The following is a 24,602-nucleotide window of genomic DNA, read 5'->3' as shown; positions in this document are numbered from 1 at the left end:
AGAAGCATCTTATTTTTTGCTTTTATACATTTTATAATTCATTTGGCCTTCTCTTTTCTCTATGGATTTCTAGATGATCCTTGCTTTTAGTTGTATTGTAACTGCAAATCATTTACTTGGTCCTGTATATTGGCAAGTTTAGTTAGTTTAAATTTATTTGGGCTGGATAAGAAATAATGCGCGCGCATACATGTTAATTGTGTCTTTAGTATTATAGTAATTCATTTGATTAATAGATGTTGCTGTTGAATTACTTTATGTGTTCAGAGTGTTGTACCTGTGACTTAGTTGATCTTAAAGAAATAAAAGGTGAAACTTGGAATTTTTTATGGCTGAATCGATTATTGGTTTATAAGTTAGCCCTTAACAGGTGCAATGGATTAAACTCTCATAAAATGAGTGTGTCTTCCGATGAAAGTTAATTTCTATGTACGGTCCCATAGTTGAAATTATATGTATGGTTATCCCAAATCTGAATTTTTTTTATTTAGTTCAGTATTTTTTATGTTAGGAAAAAAATAGATAGTTTAATTTTTAAAAGGATTAGGCTAAGGATAGTTTTTGTCCAATATAACAAAAAGAATATTTAAGTCTTTTTATAAAATTAAATAAAAAATATTTTTTATTTTTATTAAAGTATAAAGATAGTTTAGTAGAAGTATTGAAATGATTTAGACAATGAATAATAGCTCAAATGGCATAGTCTCTCCATACTCAATTAAGAGGTTGCGGGTTCGAATCTCCTATCTTTGGTAAAAAGAAAAAAGTATTAAAATGATTTAAATTTAAAAAAGAAAAAATTGATTAATGACGTGGAAAATATAATCCACACGTCGTGTTTTAATTTGTCCACATTTTTATCGTATTGATACGTATGAATTTATTATCGTACCGAAGCAAACACTTCTATAAATTTGTCATAGAGCAAGGGCAGAGTTCGTTGATTTTAATTAGAAGAGGAGGGTATTGAAAACTTTGCGGTGGCAGCAAGCCATTGCATGTGCTTGCATATCATCTTGTCCGGAAATTCAGCAGTCCAGCCAGCCGTACATGTCTTCCGTACTTCACAGAATGTACAAAGGAAAAACGCGTTTTCAATTCCTTCATCATAATTCCTCGATATTCCATCAAAGTTTAGTTAAATATCAGATCCAATTAATTTTATATATAATCACCGACAACCGCGTTTTCAAATCTTATAAAACCGGGGGCACTTTCTCCAAGGATTATATACATACACCATACTTAGTATCTTCTGTTTTGAGGTGGTAAAAAAAAAAAGCGATTCAGCAAGAAAAGCAGTTTGTCTAGTGAGAATGAAAATGGCGCCTCTTATTATGATTTCATCATGTTTCGTTTGGAATCTCTTTATGGTTCTTATCGGAGTAAGTGTTAGTGTCCCTGTTGAAGCTAAATCTTGGCTTAAAGCTCATGCAACCTTCTACGGGGCCAATCAAAGTCCCATCAGCCTCGGTATGTTACTTTTTAACACACGCTACATAGTGTCACAAATTATATATATGAAATACTAGAGGATCATTAAAATGTATTTTTTTGTTAGCAGTTAGTTAATTATTAATATTTAAAAATGAAAATTAAAATACATTATTAAATTATTAAATTGATAACTAAAGGTAACGATCGAAAATAATAAATTCTTATAACTATATAATATTTCTCGTTATATATACATACATGATAAATATTTCGGGCATAGCGCTCATCAAATATAGAAAGATCCTTGTATAGACGATATTCTTGTGAGTTGATCTAACCTATTCTTGCAGTCTGATAAGTGAGCAAAATAAGATATCAAGGCCTTTCCTTACCTTTTTTTCTTTTACGGTAATTATGACTTTGGAAAATAAAAAATATATATTAAATATAACCGTATTATTATCCGATAACTTAATCTTTTAAAACAAATAATTTTTATATCATAAAATTTTAAAATTCGATTCTTATTAACTTTGTAAAATGAAAATTTTAACATAATACAAATAAAAAAATATATGTACAAAATTTACACAAACAAAAAATGACCTTATATTGCGTGAGTGGTGTATATGATATATATCTATTTATATGTGTATTTATATATTTTTATTTAACAATTTAATTTTTTTAGAATAAATACTCTTTTGTATTAAAAAAAAGTGAGATCTAATTATTTTATGCTTATTCAATTTAAGTTGTAGGTGATTTTTAATTAATTAAGTAACAAAGTTAATTATTAGAAAACAAGTACTTATCTATCATACCGAACTTTTTGTTGTTTTCATATATAATTAAACCGAAAAAATCAATCCAATTACACTAGAATATAACCCAAAGATGAAGAGGAGAAAACAAAAAAGAAAAGATGTATGCTCAGTGTATAGTGAAAAATATTGTTGACAGTTAACAAGGGATGTAAATATTAAAGATACTTCAAAACTGAAGGCCAAAACAAAAGATATCTGCCTTTTATTCCTTCTTTATTATTATATTTGACCATGAGAAGCAATATTGTTGTTAATGATATTTTATTGAATTCAATTAGCATTGAAGCTTATTTATTGCATTTGAAGGGGGAGCTTGTGGTTATGACAACACCTTTCATGCTGGGTTTGGTGTGAACACTGCGGCAGTGAGCACCATGCTCTTCAGAGGTGGTGAGGCTTGTGGAGCATGCTACCAAGTGATTTGCGACTACCGGGTCGACCCAAAATGGTGCCTCCGGCGACGAAGTGTGACCGTAACTGCCACCAATTTTTGCCCTCCGAACAACCAGGGAGGGTGGTGTGATCCACCTCACCATCACTTTGATATGTCCGCTCCGTCTTTCTTTCGCATTGCAAGACAAGGCAGTGAAGGCATTGTTCCCGTTCTCTATACAAGGTAACAATAATTAAATTAAAATAATAAAGAAAATGATAAAGGGTCGACGAGGCAGGGCTTAATAATGACATTTGTAAATTTACTTGAAACATTAATTGTTATTTTATCATATTATTTTAATTGTTCCCATTATAATGTATTATTTTTTTTTATCATATTTAGCTATTAATTTAATTTTTTTAATATAATAATCTCTAACAACATCTATATCTAAAAATTTATTCTAAAAATTTAAATGGTTGGATAGAAATATATAAAAAATTATATATCTAATATGTTATTTCACACTTTTTGGTCAAGTACTAATACTATATTATAAAATTAATATTCCATAAACTTAAATAATCTAACTAAAAATAAAAAAGTATGTACATTTAAATAAATTTCATAAATTCCGTTTACTATATTTTATTTTACTTTCGAAAAGGGACTTTTTCATTGATAACAATATATCTAGAGCAATACTAAGCTAATACGATCTTAATTAGTGCCCTAATGTCTACGAACTATATAGTTAATCTCTATTTCATGCATGTCCGTACATCACATGAAAATAGGGTGCCATGCAAAAGAAGAGGTGGAGTGAGATTCACGTTGAGGGGGCAATCCAATTTCAACATGGTGATGATATCCAACGTGGGAGGCAGCGGGGACGTGAAGGCCGTCTCGATCAAAGGATCGAGAGGCCGCTCGTCTTGGCTGCCTATGCACCGCAACTGGGGAGCCAACTGGCAAAGCAGTGTGGATCTCCGGAACCAGAGGCTCTCATTCAAGCTAACATTGGCAGATGGGAATACACTGCAGTTTCTCAATGTTGTTCCTTCTAGTTGGAGGTTTGGACAGACGTTTTCATCAAGAAACCAGTTCTCCTGAATCTTATCATTAGCTGGAAAGAGAGAGCCATCGAATTCACATGTCCACAACCATGCCGTTTTTAAAAGGCTGGAGTGGACCTTAATTATATTTATAATAATATTTATAATTTATAATATAATTTGCGTTCTTTACTTATTCTTTCAAAATTTGCTTGCAAAAATGTATGTATTATTTCGGATTATTTATTCAATAATGGAGAAAACCATCTATATGTTCCAATTTTATATTTTGTAATGCTCCTAATGTGATATGATGTGTATGTTAAACTTTTATTATTTCATTTACATATATGGAATAACGAAATATTAGTTTAGAGAGACAAGAACTGTTACACTAGAAGCAACAAAGAGTGAATAGTCCAATAAAAAAGTAGGCATTTAGAATTTGTTGATGCATCCAACATTCTAATGGATAATCCATTATAAGCTCTTCGGTAGATTCTAAAGAATGTATCAATTATGATCAATGTTGCGAGAACCGGACCGGTTATTGAACCGGTCAGGTGACAGGTTTAATGGTTTAACAGTTTAACGAGGGTCCAACTGAAATTGAACCGGTTTCATTAAATATATAATATAATTATTAAAAATTCAATATACAATTTTAAATATACAAATTCAATAATTTCTTAATTGTTAAAATTCTATAAAATAAAATTTTTTTAACTAAGTTCTAAATTATAACAAAATAATCAGCAAGAAAATTCATCCTTTAACTCAAAGAATGCTTTAGTACATAATAAGATGTTGGTTTAAATCAATGATCTATGTCCAAAGTTCATTCCAAGTTAGACAATGTCCATAAAAAGGTAATCCAACACTCAAAGCTGGTTAGAGATCTTATCTATGCTCTCTGAGTATCGACTGGCTACTATCTGGGAGGAACTTCAATAAAAGAAGAAGTTAGGCAGAAAACTAAAAATTGGTCATTGCAATAAAAGTTTAGAATCACAAACTTACACTTAAAAATTTCAATCCATCAGCAACAAAAAAAATTCAGAGTTACAGCAAATTTCAACAACAACCTTTCAATCTATTCAACAATAAAACTCAGAAAACACTACAAGATTAATATTGATTTGAGGGAGTATTTTGGTAGAAGTTTTAAAAACCTCCACAATATATTTTATTTATGGCATTTTAAAAAACCTCCACTCATAATTAATTAAAATTCAAAGTTTTGGAATAAAACATCATTTTCTCTTTTTTTCCCAAACTGTCAGGCACCGAGTTCGCTGAGAGAGAATGAAACCCTAAGTTTTCTACATACGCCATTCTTGCCGCCGTTCTCGCTGCCGTTTCCTCCGCCGGCACTGTCACCATTGCCGTGTCCGTTGCGGTAGAGAGCTTCTAGATCGAGAACTTCTGGATCAGGGAGGTTGATGTTGGCCCCGATGGTAAGATCCGTTACGAGGATTTCATCGCCAGAATGGTTGCTAAGTAAACTCCTCACATATCAGATCCTTGCGAATTCCATTCGCTCTGCTTCTGGATTTTCCTAAATGTGTTCTTTCTTTTTTCTCAGCTATTTCCGTATTGCTGTTTCTTCTTCTTTTTTTATTTATTTATTTTTGGTCATGTTTGGTTTTTGTTTTGTGACGTTTCCTTTAGTGGACAAACGGGTTAACCATGTTATGCGCATTTTGGTTTTTTGCCATATTAATGTCATCATGTAGCTAACAATGGATGGTTTTAGGGATTCAAAAGTTGCTTGGATTGAATATATGTGTATGGTGAGATCCGAAGCGGTCTTTATCTACTTCTGCTGTAATTGTTTATTGGCTAAATAGACTACAGCCATGGTTGGAAAAATGTGTGTGTGTGTGTGTGTCAAACTTGTGTTCTAATTTCAGAGAAGAAGAACGAGCAGAGCATTGTTTTGGGGGGTTTCAAGTTTCGATTATTTTGTTTTTGTTTTTCTGTGAAATTTTGTTTTCGGATTGAATGTGACTCAGAGTGCGCAGCCGAAAAGGTGAAAATGAATGAGGAAAAAAAAGATTATTATATGAATATTTTTTCCCTTTGTTTGATGCTTTTGCAGGTTTGAGTTGATAGAGTTTATCAGTTTACTCTGCATCTCATCTCACTCTCACTCTCCAGCTATATTTTCTTCCATGTTATCATTATTTTTCGAAAATCTCAATTGGAGGTAAATTACTAAATTTGACATGATAAAAATATCTACATTTAATTTACATCTTGAGATGGTGGCTTTTTTTGTGTCTAACAAAACTGATACCAATTGTCCATGGTCCATAATCCAATTGCATGCTCTACGTTTTTTTCGTTTCTTTTGTTTCCATGTTTCACCTTGCATTCTTCAGCAAGCTTGTTACATAGTAATGGTTGTCAACTTAACTTTTTCTTCTATCAAATGTAAATGCACCCCAGCATGGTTGACGTTATTATCTACCTATTGTTTCATTGAATTGAATCTCAAATCTAATGCTGGATACTGAATTTATGTTAGGAAAATGGTTATCAGCTACTATTTCTGAGTGCTCGTGCAATTGTCCAAGCTTATCTAACCTGGAACTTCTTGATTAACCTGAAACAGGTATTGAAAGTTAAAACTAACAGTTTATTTTCAATTATATTGTAGGTTTATTTTTATTCTTTCATCCAGGAATTTATATATGAGATTTTCTTGTGAGGGTTTTGTTGGTCTTAGAATGCATGAGTAATTAAGTCCTCATCTGTTTATTTATATAGTGTTTTTCTTTAACTGTCTTTCGTCTTACCTTAAACTTAGATCTATCTCTCTTTAACTGCCTATCTTTCAAGATTTGTTATTTGTTATAATTAAGTGATAAGTGTTGCTCTGAGCCCTGAGCTTGAGGCTGTAATACCCGGTCTAACCGAAATTAATTAAATAATAATTTAAATAGGAGCGAATATGGTTGAAAGATTTGGCAATTGGAATTTGATAATTTAAATATGATATTTGGATTCAGTGAATTTTTCCGAGTCAGAAAATATAGTTTTCTGCGTAAAAGCGCGCAGTAGAATTTTGACCGGCAGTACCGGCTGAGATCTGTCTGGTACTACAGCTGAGGAAATTGATTATGGGTAAATAAGATTAAGAAATGAGGAATTATAATTAGGAAAGGTAGAAATATTTAAAGTGCGATTTAGAGCGCTAATCTTAAAGGTTTTGGCCCAAAATTGGGCCAATGGGCAAAAATAAGTGAACCGGGCCTAAGTGGGTCCAAGACCCAACATATATAAACATTAGTTGTGAGCATTTCAGCTCATTTTACCCTAAAAAGAAGGGTTGGGGCGCTGATTTGAGAAGAGAGAAGAGAAGAGAGAAAACCTAACTCTCTTTGATCTTCAAACCACCATAACTTGAGCTACGGAGCTCTGATTGACGAGCCGTTTGCGGCCACGCGTCGCTCTTCTCATCCTCTACAATTCTATTTAAGTTTGGTGGTGAGCATTCCATTCATCTCTGCCCAGTTTTCGAAATTTCCCACTGTTACACGTTTTTGGATAGTTAGTGTTGAAATCTTGTGATTTTGGGTGTTTAGGGATACTCCAACATGGATTCTAAGTGGGTTCTATCCCTACTTCATATGGGCTGAGGTAAGAAGTGCTCAAACCCTTGTGATTTGTCATTTTTATGAGCCCTAGGTTGATGTATGTATGTGATATTGGTTATGTTAGTGTATTTGGTGATGTTGGTGCACAATTGGGAGGTTGGTATTGCTTGAGGAGCTTTGGTAAGGCTTGGAGCTAATGTTGGTGAAGAATTCCAAAGAAGAGGCTCAATTGGTTTGGCTACAAGAGGTACGGTTTAAGTTTCATTTAAGTACCGTGTATTGTGATGAGAATTCCTAGGCTAGATGCTCCTAGGATTAAGTTTGGATTGTGTAAATGGTTGGTGCTAATATGCATAGTTGATATGTAATGTGAATTAATGATTGGGTTGAGAATTGTGTGACCTTGTATGCTTGGTGTATTGAGAATTTGATGTACTAGGTAATGAGTATTGATTTATGGTTTATGCATTTAAATTGTGAAAATTGGGCCGGAGGCCGTGAATTTTGGGCCGGAGGCCGGAAAGAGGTAAGAAAGGTAAGTTGATGTGTGCATTGTATGATGGCACAAGTGATTGGATGAATTTCAGATAATGAATATATGAATGATTAGGTTGGTTATTGAATAATAAGGTTTGAGAAGTTGAAGTGTGGAATTTGGTAATTTTGGGTGAAATTATGTAGACGAGGTATGTTTGGTTCGGTTGAGATATATTATGTGGTCATATATGTGATTACAATTATTGATGCCTTGATGGTATGATGATGCATTAGAGATATGTATGTTGTGATATATGCTTGGGGAATGATTAAGGTTGATTTGTGGGTGAAATCACGTGATAGTGAGTATGATATTGATTACGTATAATGATGGTTGATTGAAAATGGTATTATTGAAAATTGGGATGAGGAAGGATGTATGACATGATATTGTGTTTGTCCTTTAGCCATTTGATTGAGAAGTGTTAAAATGGTTGGATGTGGTTTTGGGAATTTTTGGTAAAGTGTCAATGTGTGAGTTGAGGATGGCTTGATGTGGATTTTGGTACATTTTGATTGATTTCAAAAAGGGTTGAAATTGGCATATTTTGGTTGATTTTGAAAAGAGTTGAAAATGGCTTGTTTTGAAAATGGCACCTAGTGGTTTTGTATGAAAACATGGTTTTTGGGCATACTTTGACGGGATATAACTTGGACTACGGATCTCTGTTTTGTGCCAAATCTGTTTAGAAATGAAATTGGATCCGGGATGTCCATGCCGTTCGAAGAACGGGTGAAAAATGATTTAAAATGAGAAAGTTATGTCCGTCGGAAGATTGGGGGTTGAATCTGTAAATTCTGCAGCTTTTAACTTAGAAAATTTTTAGCAGAATGACCCTCCACGCGTAGGCGCACTTGGCGCGTACGCGTCGTTCTTCAAGAAGGCACTATCCACGCGTGCGCGTGGTGTGCGTGGGCGCATCGATGCGCTGCACCAAATTCCCAGCTATTTTCCCGAGAGTTGTGCCAGAGCTGTGCCAGTTTTGTGTCTGGGGCGCAAGAGCACCCACGCGTACGCGTGGCTGACGCTTGCGTGTCGTTTGGCTATTTTTCAACCCGCGCGTCCGCGCATATGACGCTTGCGCGTCGATGAGTTTTTTTGGCCATCCACGCGTGCACGTGGAGTACGCGTACGCGTGTCCCTGTCTTCATGCCAAAGTTAATTTTTGAGTTTTAAAAGCCAAATCTCATACTTCTAAGCCTCCGATCTCACCTCTTATGTATTAAATCATTATGATATGCCTAGCAATGAGAAAGGAGCTAGGGGATGTGGTAACTTGCGAGTGAAGCAAGGGAAAAAGTTATTATCAATGATGATCAAAGATGATTATGAGATATGGGGGATGACGGTGGAAGTACTGTGTATGCAATAAGCCGGAGGGCTATATTTATTGATAAATGGCCGGTTCTTGATTGGACCATGAGCCGGATGGCTGAGTTATTGCCGGGTTACGGCAATGCCATTATTGTTTATGGCTGAGTATAAATGCATATATGATTAATGAATGAATATGTTAAATGGATAATAATGAAAAAATATTGAAATGTGATGTGCGACCTCGGGTAGTAGGCAGTGGCGTTGTCCGCTTGCTCCGGGTATGAGACGGGAAAGGAGGATTATGATAAACGAGTTTAATCGTGGGGTTTTGAATAAATGTGTATTTGTGATACCTGGGTAGTAGCAAGGGTCGTGGTTGGTCCCGCTTGCTCCGGGTCATTGTCTGAGGATTGATAATAATGAAGGTGATTATGAATAAATGTTTATTTGTGATACTTGGGTAGTAGTAAGGGTCGTGGTTCGTCCCACTTGCTCCAAGTTAATGTTTGAGATTTGGTAACAATGAATGTTGATAATATGAATTGAGATTGAATGAATATATGTTTGAGATGCCTGGGCAGTAGCAAGGGTTGTGGTTCGTCCCACTTGCTCCGGGCCAATGCTTGAGATACCTGGGTAGTAGCAAGGGTTGTGGTTCGTCCCACTTGCTCCAGGTCAGAGATTGCGACGCCTGGGTAGTAGCGGTAGTAGTGGTGAATCCACTCGCTCCAGGTTGAGCTTTTAGACACCCGCCTGGGTAGTAGCCGCAGTAGTGATTATTTCACTGGCTCTGGGTTGAGCGGGCAGTAGCAAGGGGGTTGTAGCTCAAACCTACTTGCTCCGCAAGGGGTGTTTCTGTCCAATGGTTAGCTACCAGGACATGTCGGGTTGGCTATATAACCGACAGATGATATCATCAGCCATAGGGCAGGCATTCATCATTTGCATATGTCTGAATTGTTTGGGTTTGCCATTTGTCTTGGATTTCTACATCATATATGCCATGTTACCTGACTATATGCTACTTGTTCTACTTGTATCATGTTTGTGTATTACTTGCCTGTGTTGCTTGTGTTTGTACAACTGAGAGGCCCCTCATGTTGGTATCGGTGGGTGTGAGGGCTGTTCTTGATGGGATGAATTGATGATGCGATTGCATGATGATGTATTGATATAGAACTGTTGAGGCAGAACAACTGGTGATGGTTTTGCTTATGATTCTGAGTCTGATTCATGGAAGAGTCAGCGAGTTGGGAAACATGTGAAACATGAATTGAATTTAGCACTCCCTTATGACAGTTGCCTATTCATGGATTAGCGAGAACCTAGGATGAATAATTGGTGAAGAAGTTTAGGATGCTTAGTGAGTTTTTGTTGCAGTACATTGAATTTATTTGGCACTTTTACCGTACTGGGAACCCATGGGCCCGGGGTTCTCATTCCGTATATATCTCTTGTTTTTCAAATACAGGTCCAGGTGCTCAGAAGTGAGTTGTGGGTCGTCTGAGAGACGGCGAAGATCTTTATTTCCTCTACTTTGTGTTTTGATTAGAATCTCTCCACCTTTGTTTTGGAAAGTTTATATTATGTATTGAACTCTTTGAATTTGCCTATAGAGGCTCTCATGTTTCCTTCGGGAGAGATTAGGATATACTGTTGTCAACTACTTTCATACTGTACCCTAGCCGACCTAAACTTCGCGGGTCGCAACTAGTGGCTATTTACTTATGTTATATATATCTATCTGTTATCTATCTCTTAATCTCCTCTACGCCTTGTCCGTATATCATTTTCGGCTTCACGGTTTATCTTTTGTTGTCGAAACGTGAGAGATACATCTTCGCGATTTTATTTCTACTCTTTTCAGGCTTCTCGATTAATACTCCTTTCGAAATTACCTATATTTATTTATTAAAAATCCACCTGAGAGTCGTACCACCGTAATATCATTGACTTATGACTCGAGCATAAGGATTTGAATATTAGGGTGTTACAGAGGCTAGCGGAGGAAACTTGGAACATGGACCACAGTGTATAGAGGTCAGAAAAATCATATGATATAGTATATAGTTTTGTGAGTAACAAAGATTGCAATGAGAATCTTTTATTATTTAAATTAGTTGGTAATTATGGAAGAAATTAGATGCAGGGCAGGATTTTGAGCATTATAAGAAAGGAAAAAAAATTAAATTCATATAATACTATAACAGCAGTAATCTCTATTATAATATTGACTGAATGTGACTGCAATAATCTTCTATTATTCAATGCTTCCATTATATCGACTCCACTGAAACTACTATTCAGTTATGAGTGATTGTGTAGAGCGAGAGTGGTTTTGGGATTAGGAAGTGCAATGGGCAAAGATAGTGTTTATTAGGGGGTTTATATACGGAAAGAGAGATAGAGATTGGTATGTGTATATGTGATTTGAAGGTGCATGCAGGTTGGAATAATATTATAATAGTAATTAAGAAATGTGTGTGTGTGACTTGGAAGAAGGGGAAAAAGGGATTAAGGGTACTTCCAGGAAAGTGGCTTTGGTTTTTGTACAGTTGGTGGGTGTGGACTGTGAAGGCTTCCAGGAAAGGGCACGCTCTTTGACCATTTTGTCCTCTTCGAAATTTCCTCATCTTCATTCTTTTCTTTTAATTTATTTTGTTTTTGTATGTTGCTTGCAATGCATTACATATTATATAGAAAAAATCCATTCATATTTAATATTGTCATTACAATTATTAATCCGTCATTTTCTATTTGTTGCCTTCTTTTGCACCTTGTATCATTGATGATCACAGTTAGCATAGCATCACAAAAAATAAACAAGTCTTTTTTACTTGCATTTTAATTTCATCTTGCATCAACTTGTGTTGAACATTGCAAGGTATGTCTTCATTTTAGCTTGCAAATTTTGTTTTTGAATTCCATTATCCTATTAATGATTGGATTGAAATTTTGTTCTGCTGATTGGTGGCTATGGTTAGCATAGCGTCACATATCTCAACCTTTTTTTTTCTTGTTTGAATTCAGTGATCCAGTTTTCATTCCAGTTCCTGATAACTCTGCCAATAAGAGGAGGTTTACTCTGTCTTGCCCTTAAAAACTATGCTCATGTTCCTTTTATGAAGTGTTTCTAATGTTGTGGACGTGATTGAGAATTAGTGATTGCTGATAAGGAGGTCTAGTGTAGCTTGAATCAAATAATTCCCTTTTCTTACTTATCCATAATAAGTGCCAATAAGTACTAACATAAAACTCTCTCTCCGATCATACATTCCAATATTTTCCATAAGGTTATTTTAGAACCATTATGGTCTGTGCTTCACATTCTTGTTGGGATAAGACTAATAAACTACTTATTTGCATTCCTAGCTAGTGTCGTAATAAGAAAATTGATAAAATAAGGAAATTGATAAAATAAAAACAAGATATAATTACTATTACGTTTCATGCATTTTGAAACCTTTATCAAATCATATTTTAATTGCATCGTTTTAGTTAAATATATCAATTAGTCTTATTTGATTGTAATCAATTTAGGCTAGTCAAATAATTTTAATTTACTGGTTCAGTTAAATAAATATTAAAAGAATTTAAATTTTATTATATATATATTAATTCATTAATTAACCACAAACTCTTCTGTGTGGTTTTTTGTGTGGTTTTCTGTGTGTATAGAAAGGAAATAGTGCCACTGCAGACCATCAGAACTATGTCTATACATAGATATATGAGGTAACACTATCTCTTTTCTCCTATTCAGTTACCTGATCGATCTCTTTCTTATCTTAGTTTCATTTTAATCTTTTCTCTTGTAAAGATAATCTCTCTTTTTCAATTCTCAGGTCTGTTTGGGCATAATGTCCAGCTTTTGCTTTAACACCCTTTACGATCACTGAGGTTGTCCATGAGTCCAAGCTCCCAATCAAGTTGTGTCACATCCTCACAACAAGCATCACATGCTGTCATGAGCACCACAAAGAAGAGGGTGCATGACGAAATGGTGGAGCAGAACCAGAAGCAAATTACTCATAGAAAATCCATTGATACCTTTGGCTAGAGAACATCTCAATATAGAGGTGTTACAAGGTTAGTGCTTTTGTTGCTGATAGAAAGATTAGTGTTTGAACAATAATAGGTTCAATGATTTGCATATAGAATTGCTTTCTTATTAATAAATCTTTGTTAAATTATTTAGGCATAGGTGGACTGGTAGATATGAAGCTCATCTATGTTCAAACTGGTCCTTTTGATGTCACTGAACTATTTCTTTCAGGGTATTGTGAGGCTCAAACCCTGCTTGGACTTTCTTTCTGAGGTTGGCCCTTACAAGATTATGGATGGAATATTGTGGCCAATTGTAGAGGTAGTAACGTCGGCATTGGAGGAGATGAACTTGTCAGAGGACACTATAATAAAGAGACAAAGAACTGTGTAAGGGCTTGCTATTTATACTGCTTGAAGTCATGTATCAAGTACCTTGAGAAGGAATACAGAGCTCTTTGTAAAGTATAGCATCTTTTGTTTTTTTCTAAAATTAGCTTTATTGTTTACTTTTATTCAGAGTTTATATGTTTACTTATTCTGTTGAATTAAAACTATATTTATACTTCTTGAATTTTGTGCATCTCGAATGGATAATTTGATGTTGCAGCTTGTAAAAGATACAAGTTGATTCATGAAAGAAGACATTTCCTTTGTATATCTTTTATTTTATTCCTTCTATTCTTAGAATGTTTGTCTGTAGCATGCTGTATTGCACTTATCAAAAATTTAGTTTTTAAAAGATTTGTGTTATAAAAGATTTAGTTTTTAAATTTTAATATTAAAAAATGAATTTTTAATTTGAGAATATGTAAATGAGATGAGATTAATGAATGTTTAGGATTTTAAATTGAGATTAATGAATGATTTGAAATTAAAAATAAATAACTACAAGGTTTGTGGAGGTTTGAAAACCTCACAAAATAGTTAATTTGTGTCAAATTGAAAAGTCAATTTGTGGGGGTTTTAAACTGCCACAAAAGTGATTTAAAACTGTCACAAAAGTTCGATATAAAACCTCCACTAAACACACACAAAACTCCCCACTGAATAAATTGTGGAGGTTTTTAAAAACCCCCACAAAAGACCTCGTGGCACCTCAAATTTTGGGAGTTTTGGAAACCCCCACAAACCATTTGGTGGGGGTTATAAACCTCCACAAATAAGAAAAAAAACCTCCACAAATAAACAAAAATCTTGTAGTGAAATTTAGAATCACAAACTTACACTTAACTTAAAAATTTCAATTCATCATGATCCTGTTTAATTCCAAAAAAATAGAAAATTTAATATTGAACAACACTCTCATTCCTATTTAATACAAGGGTATACTCTCATCATGATCCTCTGCAATATTCAATTCACAATCAAAAGAGAAAAGACAAGCAAATGGCTAAAAACAAAAACAATGAAGGAGAATCAAATACGTAAACCACATTAAAATAAAGGAAATCTGATATATAAAGGATGTGCAGCACATGAAATAACTCCTCCAGATAAAGGAATAAATATGTTTTGATGATTTTGACTCCTATTCATCTTGGAAACATTATCAGTATCTTCTTTGTAATGCATAATATATAAAAACTAAAAAGTAACAACTATGCATCATTTACTAGCTTACTTCTTGACGGATGAGAAACTCACTTCTCTTTTCTATTCATTGATCCTATTCAGACCTTCAAAATGTTACTCCTTCTTAATGGGTTACTTTGTGATTGTTTCATCTGTAACATACAAATTTACAAACAAATAAATTTAGCAACCAAAATAACCTCAGAAAACAGCAAATCATGAATCCAAAATAACCTCAGAAAATCATGAATTTAGCAACCAAAATCATGAAGTCCAGCAAATAAATAAATCATGAACAAATAACCTCAGAAAATCAACAATCAAAATCATTAATCCAGAAAATCAAAATCAAAATAAAAAAACCATGAACAAATAAATCATAAAATCATGCACAGAAAATCAGAAGGTAGCGACGAGGAATAAGTGAATAACAGAGTATTACTTACCGGCGGCGAGTAACGGCGACGAAAGAGGAGGCGAGCTCGGCGACGAAAGAGGACGCGGTGGTGGCTGCGGTGGTCAAACCCGTCGCTGCTGTGGATGCGGGATGCGGTGGCGATGGCGGTGGGCTGCTCGATTGGTGGTGGTGGCTATGCGACTGCGAAAAGAGGAGAGATGAGTTGTTGTGGCCTGTGGGTGCTGAACTGTTGATTCCTCTTCTAGGTGATTAGGGTTCAGCTTCGTTTACGTTTTAGCTTTAGCCTTTCTTTTTTCTTTTTTTTAGAGGCAAAACGATGCCGTTTAGGGGTGTTACTTTCAATCCAAAAACCTGCTAAAAAATCGGACAGTTCTACCGGTTCACCGGTTAACCGCCGGTTCGATCGGTTTTTTTATCGGTTTTTTACCAAGCAGTTTTTGGCCTTACCGGACTGGCTAGGTGACTAGTTTCCGATTAATCTGGTTGAACCGGTCGGTCCGGTTTAATTTTCAGAACCATGATTATGACAGATGATTTGTTGATAATGAGTAAACGAGAATACGGTTGAATCATGCATTAATTCTTTTTGGACAAATTATACCCTGATAAATCACTATCACTATCATAAACACAAAAGTTACCAATAAGAAGATACCTATGAACGAAAAGTAGTGACAAATTTTTATGATCGTAGTAATTGTTTGTAACGTCTTGTATTTTTCTGACTAAATGTTGCAGAATTTTTTAACGTTTTTGTTTGTCCGTGACCTACTTGAGATGGACTCTCTCAATTGCCACATACTCAATGATTACTGCAAAATCGAACGATATCCACCTCTAAATTCCACGTTTAGTTTGGTATTTTTCTCCGGCCTTTTCAAAATATTTTTATACAGTTTATACTTTTTTCAAATTTAAACCCTAACTTCAGATAAATTCAATTTATCAGGTGCAGGCTTTTCCAATTTTCTGATCGTTAGTTTCTTCTCCCTCCTTCCCAATACTGCCACTGAAAAATTAATAAGATATATGTTATTATCTGATTTTAAATGCTGTTGATGATTTATAATTTTTACGCTTCCTATGATTATTAATTAGCTGACATTGTTAATTTTTCCTTCTTGATTAAATAGTAGTTTCTTAGTGTGGTTGTGTTGTTTATTACCGATATAAAAATTAGATTACAGTGTAATCAAAGAAATCAAATTATATACGTTCAATTTCACTATTTTTTTTCTTTTTTTACTATGCATATTTTTCTGCCCGTGTTCTTTCGGGCCAAATACAATTCCAGTGCTTAATTCTACAATATGAATTAATTTAGAGATTTTGGTAATAGAAAAAGAATTATTTAATTGATAATGAATGTTGAAATTATAAGAAAAGTATGAAAAGAGTAAAAAAAGTTCATGCTTATGTTTAACAGAATAGCTCTAACTAATTTTAGAAACTACTAACTATGATTAATTAGAATAGTAACTAATTTAATTTCTAAGTATTAATTAAATTCATTTTGATTTTGAAGAAAAAAAAGTCATACATTGTGCTTATTTAAATTACGTTTCATAAGCCTTGGGAAACTAATTTATAAACTAATTCGTCAAGCACGCAATAAATGTTTATCGTCAGATTTCAATTCTATTTTGAATTTCATCTTTAACTCTTAATTTTAATGACTACTTTATGTAAAAATTGTATGTTAGTATAATTTACTCCTCTTAATAGGGAGTAGGATTTGAATTGGGGGTGTGAAGTGAATGAAAATTATTGGTTTTTATGTTTTGTGAAGATTTTAATGTGTTTTAAATATTCTTAGGACTTTTTTGTAACAGTTACTAAAAACAAAAAATGGTAATGTATTCTTTTTCTATTTATGCATGCTCTTGTCTTTTTAGACTTTGAGAATTTGGGGAGAACATTAAAAATGAATTTTAATCTAGGAGGACCTTTCAGAAGACATTTGGGTTCAATGTAAATAAAATAATTTATTTAACAAAATTTAAAAATATTATAATTATGTGTATATATTACTTTGTGTATATGAGTTAGTTTTTAGAGTTAAATAACTAGTTAAATGTTAGAGTAAATGCTATATTATTTGGTGAGTTAACTGTGAGAGATAATCTATAATTTGTGTACATAATTAATTCCCAAATTAATATGATCATGTAATTAATAACTAAACCAACTAACAAAGAACTTAAAAACATCATAGGCAAAATTATATCCTCTTGAAAAGTCCTGTCTAATAATTTTTCAATCTTTTATTTGTTTATATGAATTTCATTAATTGCCTTAATTATAAAAAAAATTGAATAATTATGCTTTTTAATCATAATGAATTTCTTACTATTTAGGTCACATAAAGTGATAATCCTATCTGAGTAAGGTGACAACATATCATTATCACTACTCGCACAACCTTGCGAAAAGTTCTCAACTTAGATTACTATAGAAGAGCGTGACTTGCTTGAATATTGTGGAAGCATCAAGTTTGCTAAGGAGATGGCTTCCGCTTCTCCATTCTCCTCGTTGCGACACGCATTCAATACGGCCTCTGACGTTTGATGTAACAAGATTAATGTTCATTATTGACTGATAGCACCCAATGCTCACACCAATATATGTGAAAAGTTACCATTCTCACATGCATTCTACATTAGTGTCCCATCCTTTGTTATGAATTCTAGTATAGAGATTTGCTATCTTTAATATTCTGTTTGCGCTTTGTTATTGAATTTAACATCATATTACCATTTAATAATTATCAATAGTTAATTGGTTTGGTTGAAAACTTGTAGGAAATATATGCACTTAGCATGTAGTATCTGCAAAGGTTTGGGTTTCCATATTTTACTATTTCTTTTGACTGGGATGACGATGATATATTAATGGATCTGAAGGTAACTTTAAAAATAAATTATTTGCTAGCACCTATATACAACACTATAAATTGAATATAAATCGTTACATTTTTTTATTTATGTAGACGAGCATTACAAACAATCCAGCATATGAGTTTGAGTGGGCATGTCGAAAACAATTCATCATTATAGAGTGGCACATTTCAATTTTTTTGTAAGAGAGGATATGTTCGCTCTACAACTGAATCACTAGAAATCTAAGATGTGGTAAAAGATTTTGATCTCAACAAGAAGCCATTTTGGAAGGATGATATGGATCATGTTGCTCGTGAGAAAGCTAAGCTAGATGATTTTGTGAAATCTGGTATCCAGGAGAATATTATGTCTGATATACTTTTAGTTTAGTTTCGTTGAACATAACTCTACTTTATTATTAGCTCTTCTATTTTTCTATTCCAGTTTTATCTAGACTTAGTATTTTCGTTTATTCCAATTTTATATGGGCTTAGTGATGAATTCACATTTCATGGTATTTATTTGTTTTAACTGGGTAGGTTTTATTGACTTCTCTTGCATTTATTTATTAAAATAGCATAGTTTTATGAATTCTTCCTAAATTGTGCTTAAGATTGAAAACATATTTTTTTAGACCCTTAAATTGCTAATTTTAATTCACTTTAATTTCATCCGATGTCTTGATGTGTTTGATGAAGTGATTTTAGATTTCCAAAGCAAGTATGGATTGAAGGAGTGGGGAGAAAGCATGCAAAAGTGAAGAATTCATGAAGAAATGAAATTTGGAGTATTTTACAGCCATGCGTATGCACAATTGTAGTTTTTACATCCATGCGTACCTACAAGAATTGATGCGTACGCACGATTGTATTTTTACAACCATGCATACACATGGTCAGGCATGCGTACGCACGAATTCGATCATGTGACTCATTAATGAGAAGACACTGGGGCGATTTCTGGACCTACCAAAGCCCAATTCAACTCATTTCTGAAGTTATTAAAGGCCAAATTCAAGAAGGATGAAGGGGGAGAGCAATTAGCTTTAGTTAAAAACGTGCTTTAGGTTATATTCTAGAGAGAAAAGCTCTCTCTTCTCTCTAGAATTAGGATAGATTAGTTAAATTTCTCTTAAGTTTAGGTTTTAATTCTTGTCTTGATTTAGTTTTTCTTGCAATTTCTTGTTGTTACATCTTTGCTCTCTTAGTTTTACTTGTGTTTGCTAGTTTTTTCTAGTTTTAGGAGTCTATTTTTATTATTTCTTATTAGCATTTATTTTTATTCTTTCTTTCTATTATGAATTCTCACATTTTTTGTTATGAGTGTGGTTATAACTATGTTGTAGGGAATGAGGACTACAATGAAAGTTTGCATCAAGGATGGGAGAATCAAAGGTGGGAGGAGGCATATGCTTATGATCAACTCTCTTGGCAACAACCTCCTCCGGTTTCATATAGTTACAACCCACCCCCCCCCCCAATGCACACCTATATGAACCCCCTCCTAAACATTGTTATCAGCCATATTCACACTAGTCCTCATACTTGCATGCAAACTTCGATAGGGAAAGATCATCGTAGGTTAGATTCGAAAGTGATTGCACAACACATTTTCACGATGGTCAAGGCCGATCCAACAATCAGCATCAGGGTTCTACAAGGAGGTGTGGAGAATCATTTTGGTTTCAAGGTGTCGTACAGAAAGGTTTGACTTGCAAAACAGAGAGTCATCGTTAGAATATATGGCGATTGGAAAGAGTCATACAATGAGCTTCCTCATTGGTTATTCGCTATGCAGATGTACTTGTCAGGTAAGATTTATTTCCGGTTTATTTATTCGCTATTAAATAATTCAACCGCGTACAAAAAGCCGACTAATGTATGTCCATTTAGGTTGGGTGTAACTAGTGACACAGCCGTGGCCTGCCTCGACTGACACTGTGATGTTTCATCGGGTCTTTTGGACATTTCCACCGTGTGTTGAGGCCTTCAAGCATTGCAAGCCACTTATCTCTATAGATGGCACCCACCTATATGGGAAATACGGTGGAACTTTGCTGATGGCCATAGCGCTAAACGGCAATGCAAACATCCTGTCCATTGCATTCACATTTGTTGAGGGTGAGACAAAGGAGGCGTGGTCGTTCTTTTTTTCATACTTACGGGAGCATGTTACACCATAACCAGGGGTGTTAGTGATTTCAGACAGACACAAGTCCATTGATGGAGCACTGAATGTCGAAGGGAGTTTATGGAAACCGCCTCATGCCTTCCAAGCGTTTTGTACAAGACACATTGCAGCCAACTTCATGACCCACTTTAGGAACAAAGAATCGAAGAAGGTTCTTATTAATGCAGCGTACTCGAAGTCGCATCGTGAGTTTGCTCATTATATGGCCGTCTGAGGGGCGAAAACGTAGCTATTACAAACTGGCTTGAAGAAATGCCACGGTCACAGTGGGCACAGCATGCTGATGAGGGACGTCGATTTGGTCACATGACGATCAATATCTCCGAATGCATTAATGCTGTCATGAAGGGTTCCCGGAATTTGCCAATCACGGCTCTTGTTAAGTCAAGATATTTTCGTTTGGGTGAACTTTTTGCAAGGAAGGGTTCTGAGGCACTGGCACAACTTTAGGTCGGTGCTGAATTCTCACAGACATTGATGAAGGCCATATAATTCAACTCGAAGCACGTGAACACTATGAATATTTACCAGTTTGATCGGTCCAGGACAAACTTCAAGGTTGAAGAGTTAGCGGCAGTTCTGGGATCCAGACAACAGAATTATCAGGTACTGCTTGATGAGGGCAAGTGTGACTGTGGGTATTTTCAGGCTCTTCATATTCCTTGTCTTCACGTGCTTGCAGCTTGCTCTCATGCAAGGCTTGATTGGAAGCGGTTTGTGCATCCTATGTATCGCATGGAGTCGGTCTTCAATGTTTACAGATTAGAGTTTCAACCCATAGGACACGTGGATGATTGGCCATCGTATGACGATCCCCAAATCCGTCCCAACCCTCGGATGATGAGAGCGAAGAGAGGTTGGCCCGTGAGCTCCATGATTCGTAACAACATGGATGACGTTGAGCATAATGGGGAGAAGCAGTGCGGATTGTGTCGCCAAATCGGGCACACGCGGAGGACTTGCACGTCTCTTGGTGATGGAGGAGCATCTTCTAGTCGACGGTAGCTGTAGTTGTTTTAAATAAATTAATGTATGGATGAACTATAACATTGTATGTCGTGAACTATAATGTCATAAAGTTATAAGTCATTACAAAAGTTGTCAGCTGCCGTGATATATAACCCAGTGATACATATTATAATACATAACTACTGTTTTTATCATAAGTAATCTACTTATAAAATTTGTATAACAAAGAAATGACATTTTGTACATTAATTTCCTACAAATACCATAAGAACTAGATACCACTAACCCCGCCCTTGCCTCCCACCACGTGGGCCAGCATGTCGTCCGTGGGGCCTAGGATCGAGACACCCACCTGTGCCACAGGGAGGTGGTCTGACATCTCGCTGACCACGACAAAGTGGAGGGACCGGGCCAGGCATTGGAGTACTCATCTGATCCCTCATCGTCGCATAATCCGCAGTGGAGGATGACCCGCTAGACTGGTCAGTATCGATGTGGCGTGGCAAGTATGCAGACTGAGGTGGTGTCGTGTGCATCTGTGAGAATGGCTGGGTATCCTGTGGTATGGTCAACATATCTCCAAATCCGCCCGTCATCCAGTCCGGCACCATCATTGTGACATCAATCATATCCTGGGTATCCAATATGGGCTGGTAGTCGGGCTGTGTTCCGAGCTCTGATGGACTGAAAGGTATCTAAAACTGCGTGTCGATGTCAAAATGAACACTCGCGTCTGGCCGCGAGCCCTGGTGATTGGTCCCGACCTCCGAATGATGTGACCCAGGTGGCCTCAAAGACAAGTAGTCACCTGGCATGGGTCCTGACAATGATCCCACCGTCTAGCCTGCATCGTCGGCACGGTGAGCTGGCGGGTTGACAGGGTCTCTCTGGCGGGGAACCTCCTCGGGGTCCTGCCTCCCACGGCCTCCACCGCGTCTGCCTCCCCCCTGCCTCGCCCCCGTCCCCTACCTCTCCCTCCTCCGGCAGCTGGCCTGAGCTCCGGCAGCTGGCCTGAGCTCCGGCAGGTGACCGTCCTCTGGCTGATGTAGGTCTGGGGCAAGTGAATGATGTATGGGCAGGTCCTCTGGCACCACCCCAGCAGGCACTAAGTACTGGTCACCCAAAGCGAATAACTCTGTGTGCGCCCACTGCAGGTACCATGTCATATACGGGAGGGACGGACGCATGTCTATATGATGATATATCGGCAGACGATGGTCGGCCCGAGCATCCCACATCTCATGCCGGCCACCAAGCAGATGCGGGAACCACTCGCCGCGACCGAATATCCCATCAAGCCTGTGCATGTCATCAATGTTCAGTGGCCTAGTGGAAATGTGCTGCAGGCCACCGAATTGACGTACTACCTGGTCCACCTGATGCCACTCGACGATAGCAAAGCACAACAGTAGACAGACAACCGCCACCGAGACATCCGCCTTTGCTATCGCCGGTGGAACAAGCCCAACCAACTGCGGGTCCGCATATGGAATCCACTCAACCTGTTCACAGAACACAGATGCACGACGAAATTCAGATAATCATATGCAATACCATCAACAGTTAACTAAACATTAATTTCTTAAAATTAAACATTAATAACTTACATTCAGCATCCCAATCCCGTTCAGCATCCGCCTGTACTGCCTCAGCCTGCTCTCGCCTGTGGCATTGTCCGGCCAGTACTAAACCCACCTACACAACCAACAACAATAATATTTTAGCCTTTATTATTAATAAACAACTTAATAATGAGTTGAATAACTTTGGTAAGTGTTTATAATACCTCTCGACCAGGGAAAAGCGACGAGCATCAAACCCATCGGGCCGTACTAACGGAATATGGTGGTAGGCCCAAGAAAGCATCAAGCTGACGCATCCTCCCAAGTTGCGCTGCCCATGCTCCGTGGCCCGGCACATCTGCCGGTACAGCAATGCCAGCACAGCCGAACCCCACGACAACCGGCCACATGCATCAAGATCCTCCAGCAGGGGAAGCCACCTGATATGCACCTGAGAGTCAGATGCATCAGGGAAGAGGATACTACCTATCAGCTGCATGATGTATCCTCTCGCACACCTCATCAGCCGCTCCGCTGTGGCATCCTGCTTTAGCTCTCCACAAACCGTGTTGTGGAACCAAGTGAACTTGACAGTCCACTTCGTCTGTGACTGTATGTCCTCTGGGCCAGGAACAACACCCAGTATCTGCTCACATAACTCCTCAATGGTCCGTCTCTTATGGTGCTTCTCCCACCCACTTATGCATCCACTCACAGGATCACCATCAATCCTGAGTCCCAACTGATATGCCACGTCATGCAGGGTGATAGTCATCTCCCCGCACGGTAAATGAAATGTATGGGACTCAGGTCACCACCTCTCTATCAACGTCGAGGCAAGCGACCAATCATGCTCGAACTCGACCATGTATGCGACGTACGCAAACCCGACTCGTCTCAGATATGGCCTAATATGCTCCGACTGCCGTGTCATCAAGTTCCATCTGGTGCGCAAGATCCAAGGTGCCTACCAAACGGAAAAAAAAAATTTTAATAAAATAAAATAGCAAGTTCACTTTTTCTTCAACACAATAAAATAAAAAAAAAGGTTAAAAAATCATACCACTCGATCAAGCATCCCAGCGATGTGCTCAGCTTGATCCAATCTATACATCTCATGCTCATAACCCAATAACTACTGCTCCATCGAAACACAATCTAGTAAAACGAAATTACATACTAGATTATTAAAAAATAAACTAAATGAAAAATGACTTATAAACCTACTAATTTTAAGCTTATCCTATTTAACTGACGTCGTCATGTAAGTAATTAATTTATAACTAACTCAACCCTAAATTTTATTGCTCACGTAATTACCTTCTAATTCACAACGCAATGTTATACCTCTAACTAAATTATCTAATAATATACTTTCTTATATTCTTTAATATGTTGATAAACAGTCACTATACTAAAAATCGGTGACATAAAATAATATACTTAACATAACAACACTAAAAAATACGTCTAACTAACTAACATGTAAATAATAAATCTGTTATTCTAACTAACAAACGATTTATACCTAACAAATTTATCTAACATGTAAACAGTAAACCAAGTTAACACAAAAAAATAGACTATTATTTACTAACCTAGAACTGAGACAATCGTCTACACTAAACTTTACGGAAGTCGAAAAGGCAGAAACAAGTAACAGAAAAAATTTGGAGGAGAGAATAGAGGAAAAAAGCGACAAGTCAAAATGATCCCACTAGTATATATATTATGGCGAACTCATCATAGAGTTCGTCGGGGAGCGGCAAATTTGTTGTTAATCCCAAAAAAAAAAAAGATATTTTCGAAAATA

The 24,602-nt window shown here is 36.2% G+C and overlaps 2 protein-coding genes and 1 long non-coding RNA gene across 4 annotated transcripts; all 3 read left to right on the top strand.

Annotated features, from left to right (window-relative positions):
* The first annotated feature begins 1,258 nt into the window (after positions 1–1,258).
* Positions 1,259–3,967, top strand: EXPA12 (expansin 12). The gene is made up of 3 exons (XM_016337880.3): positions 1,259–1,473; positions 2,571–2,880; positions 3,438–3,967. The coding sequence occupies exons 1-3, from the start codon at positions 1,317–1,319 to the stop codon at positions 3,751–3,753; spliced, it is 783 nt and encodes a 260-aa protein (XP_016193366.1). The 5' UTR covers positions 1,259–1,316; the 3' UTR covers positions 3,754–3,967.
* A 2,187-nt stretch (positions 3,968–6,154) lies between these two features.
* Positions 6,155–13,709, top strand: LOC107630246 (uncharacterized). 2 transcript variants are annotated; one of them, XR_015907588.1, is made up of 3 exons: positions 6,155–6,312; positions 12,998–13,241; positions 13,351–13,709. It is a non-coding gene; the product is annotated as an uncharacterized LOC107630246 (long non-coding RNA). The 2 variants fall into 2 exon arrangements; XR_015907587.1 differs by having other exon boundaries at positions 13,429–13,707.
* A 7,065-nt stretch (positions 13,710–20,774) lies between these two features.
* On the top strand, positions 20,775–21,263 carry LOC107632920 (uncharacterized). The gene has a single exon (XM_016336562.1). It carries the CDS (start codon positions 20,775–20,777, stop codon positions 21,261–21,263), a length of 489 nt encoding a protein of 162 aa, XP_016192048.1.
* Positions 21,264–24,602: the final 3,339 nt, after the last annotated feature.

This window comes from Arachis ipaensis, chromosome B3 (assembly GCF_059453495.1).
Source record: "Arachis ipaensis isolate K30076 ecotype BB chromosome B3, ASM5945349v1, whole genome shotgun sequence".
NCBI classification, from domain to species: Eukaryota; Viridiplantae; Streptophyta; class Magnoliopsida; order Fabales; family Fabaceae; genus Arachis; species Arachis ipaensis.
Note: the sequence above shows the minus strand (reverse complement) of the source record. Positions and strands in the feature narration are given on the sequence as shown.

Coding starts and splice junctions, on each gene's coding strand:
- EXPA12 (XM_016337880.3), top strand. CDS start 1,317: ATGAAAATGGCGCCTCTTATTATGATTTCATCATGTTTCGTTTGGAAT. Junction 1,474..2,570: donor TCAAAGTCCCATCAGCCTCG/GTATGTTACTTT, acceptor TTGCATTTGAAG/GGGGAGCTTGTGGTTATGAC. Junction 2,881..3,437: donor GTTCCCGTTCTCTATACAAG/GTAACAATAATT, acceptor ACATGAAAATAG/GGTGCCATGCAAAAGAAGAG.
- LOC107632920 (XM_016336562.1), top strand. CDS start 20,775: ATGAATATTTACCAGTTTGATCGGTCCAGGACAAACTTCAAGGTTGAA.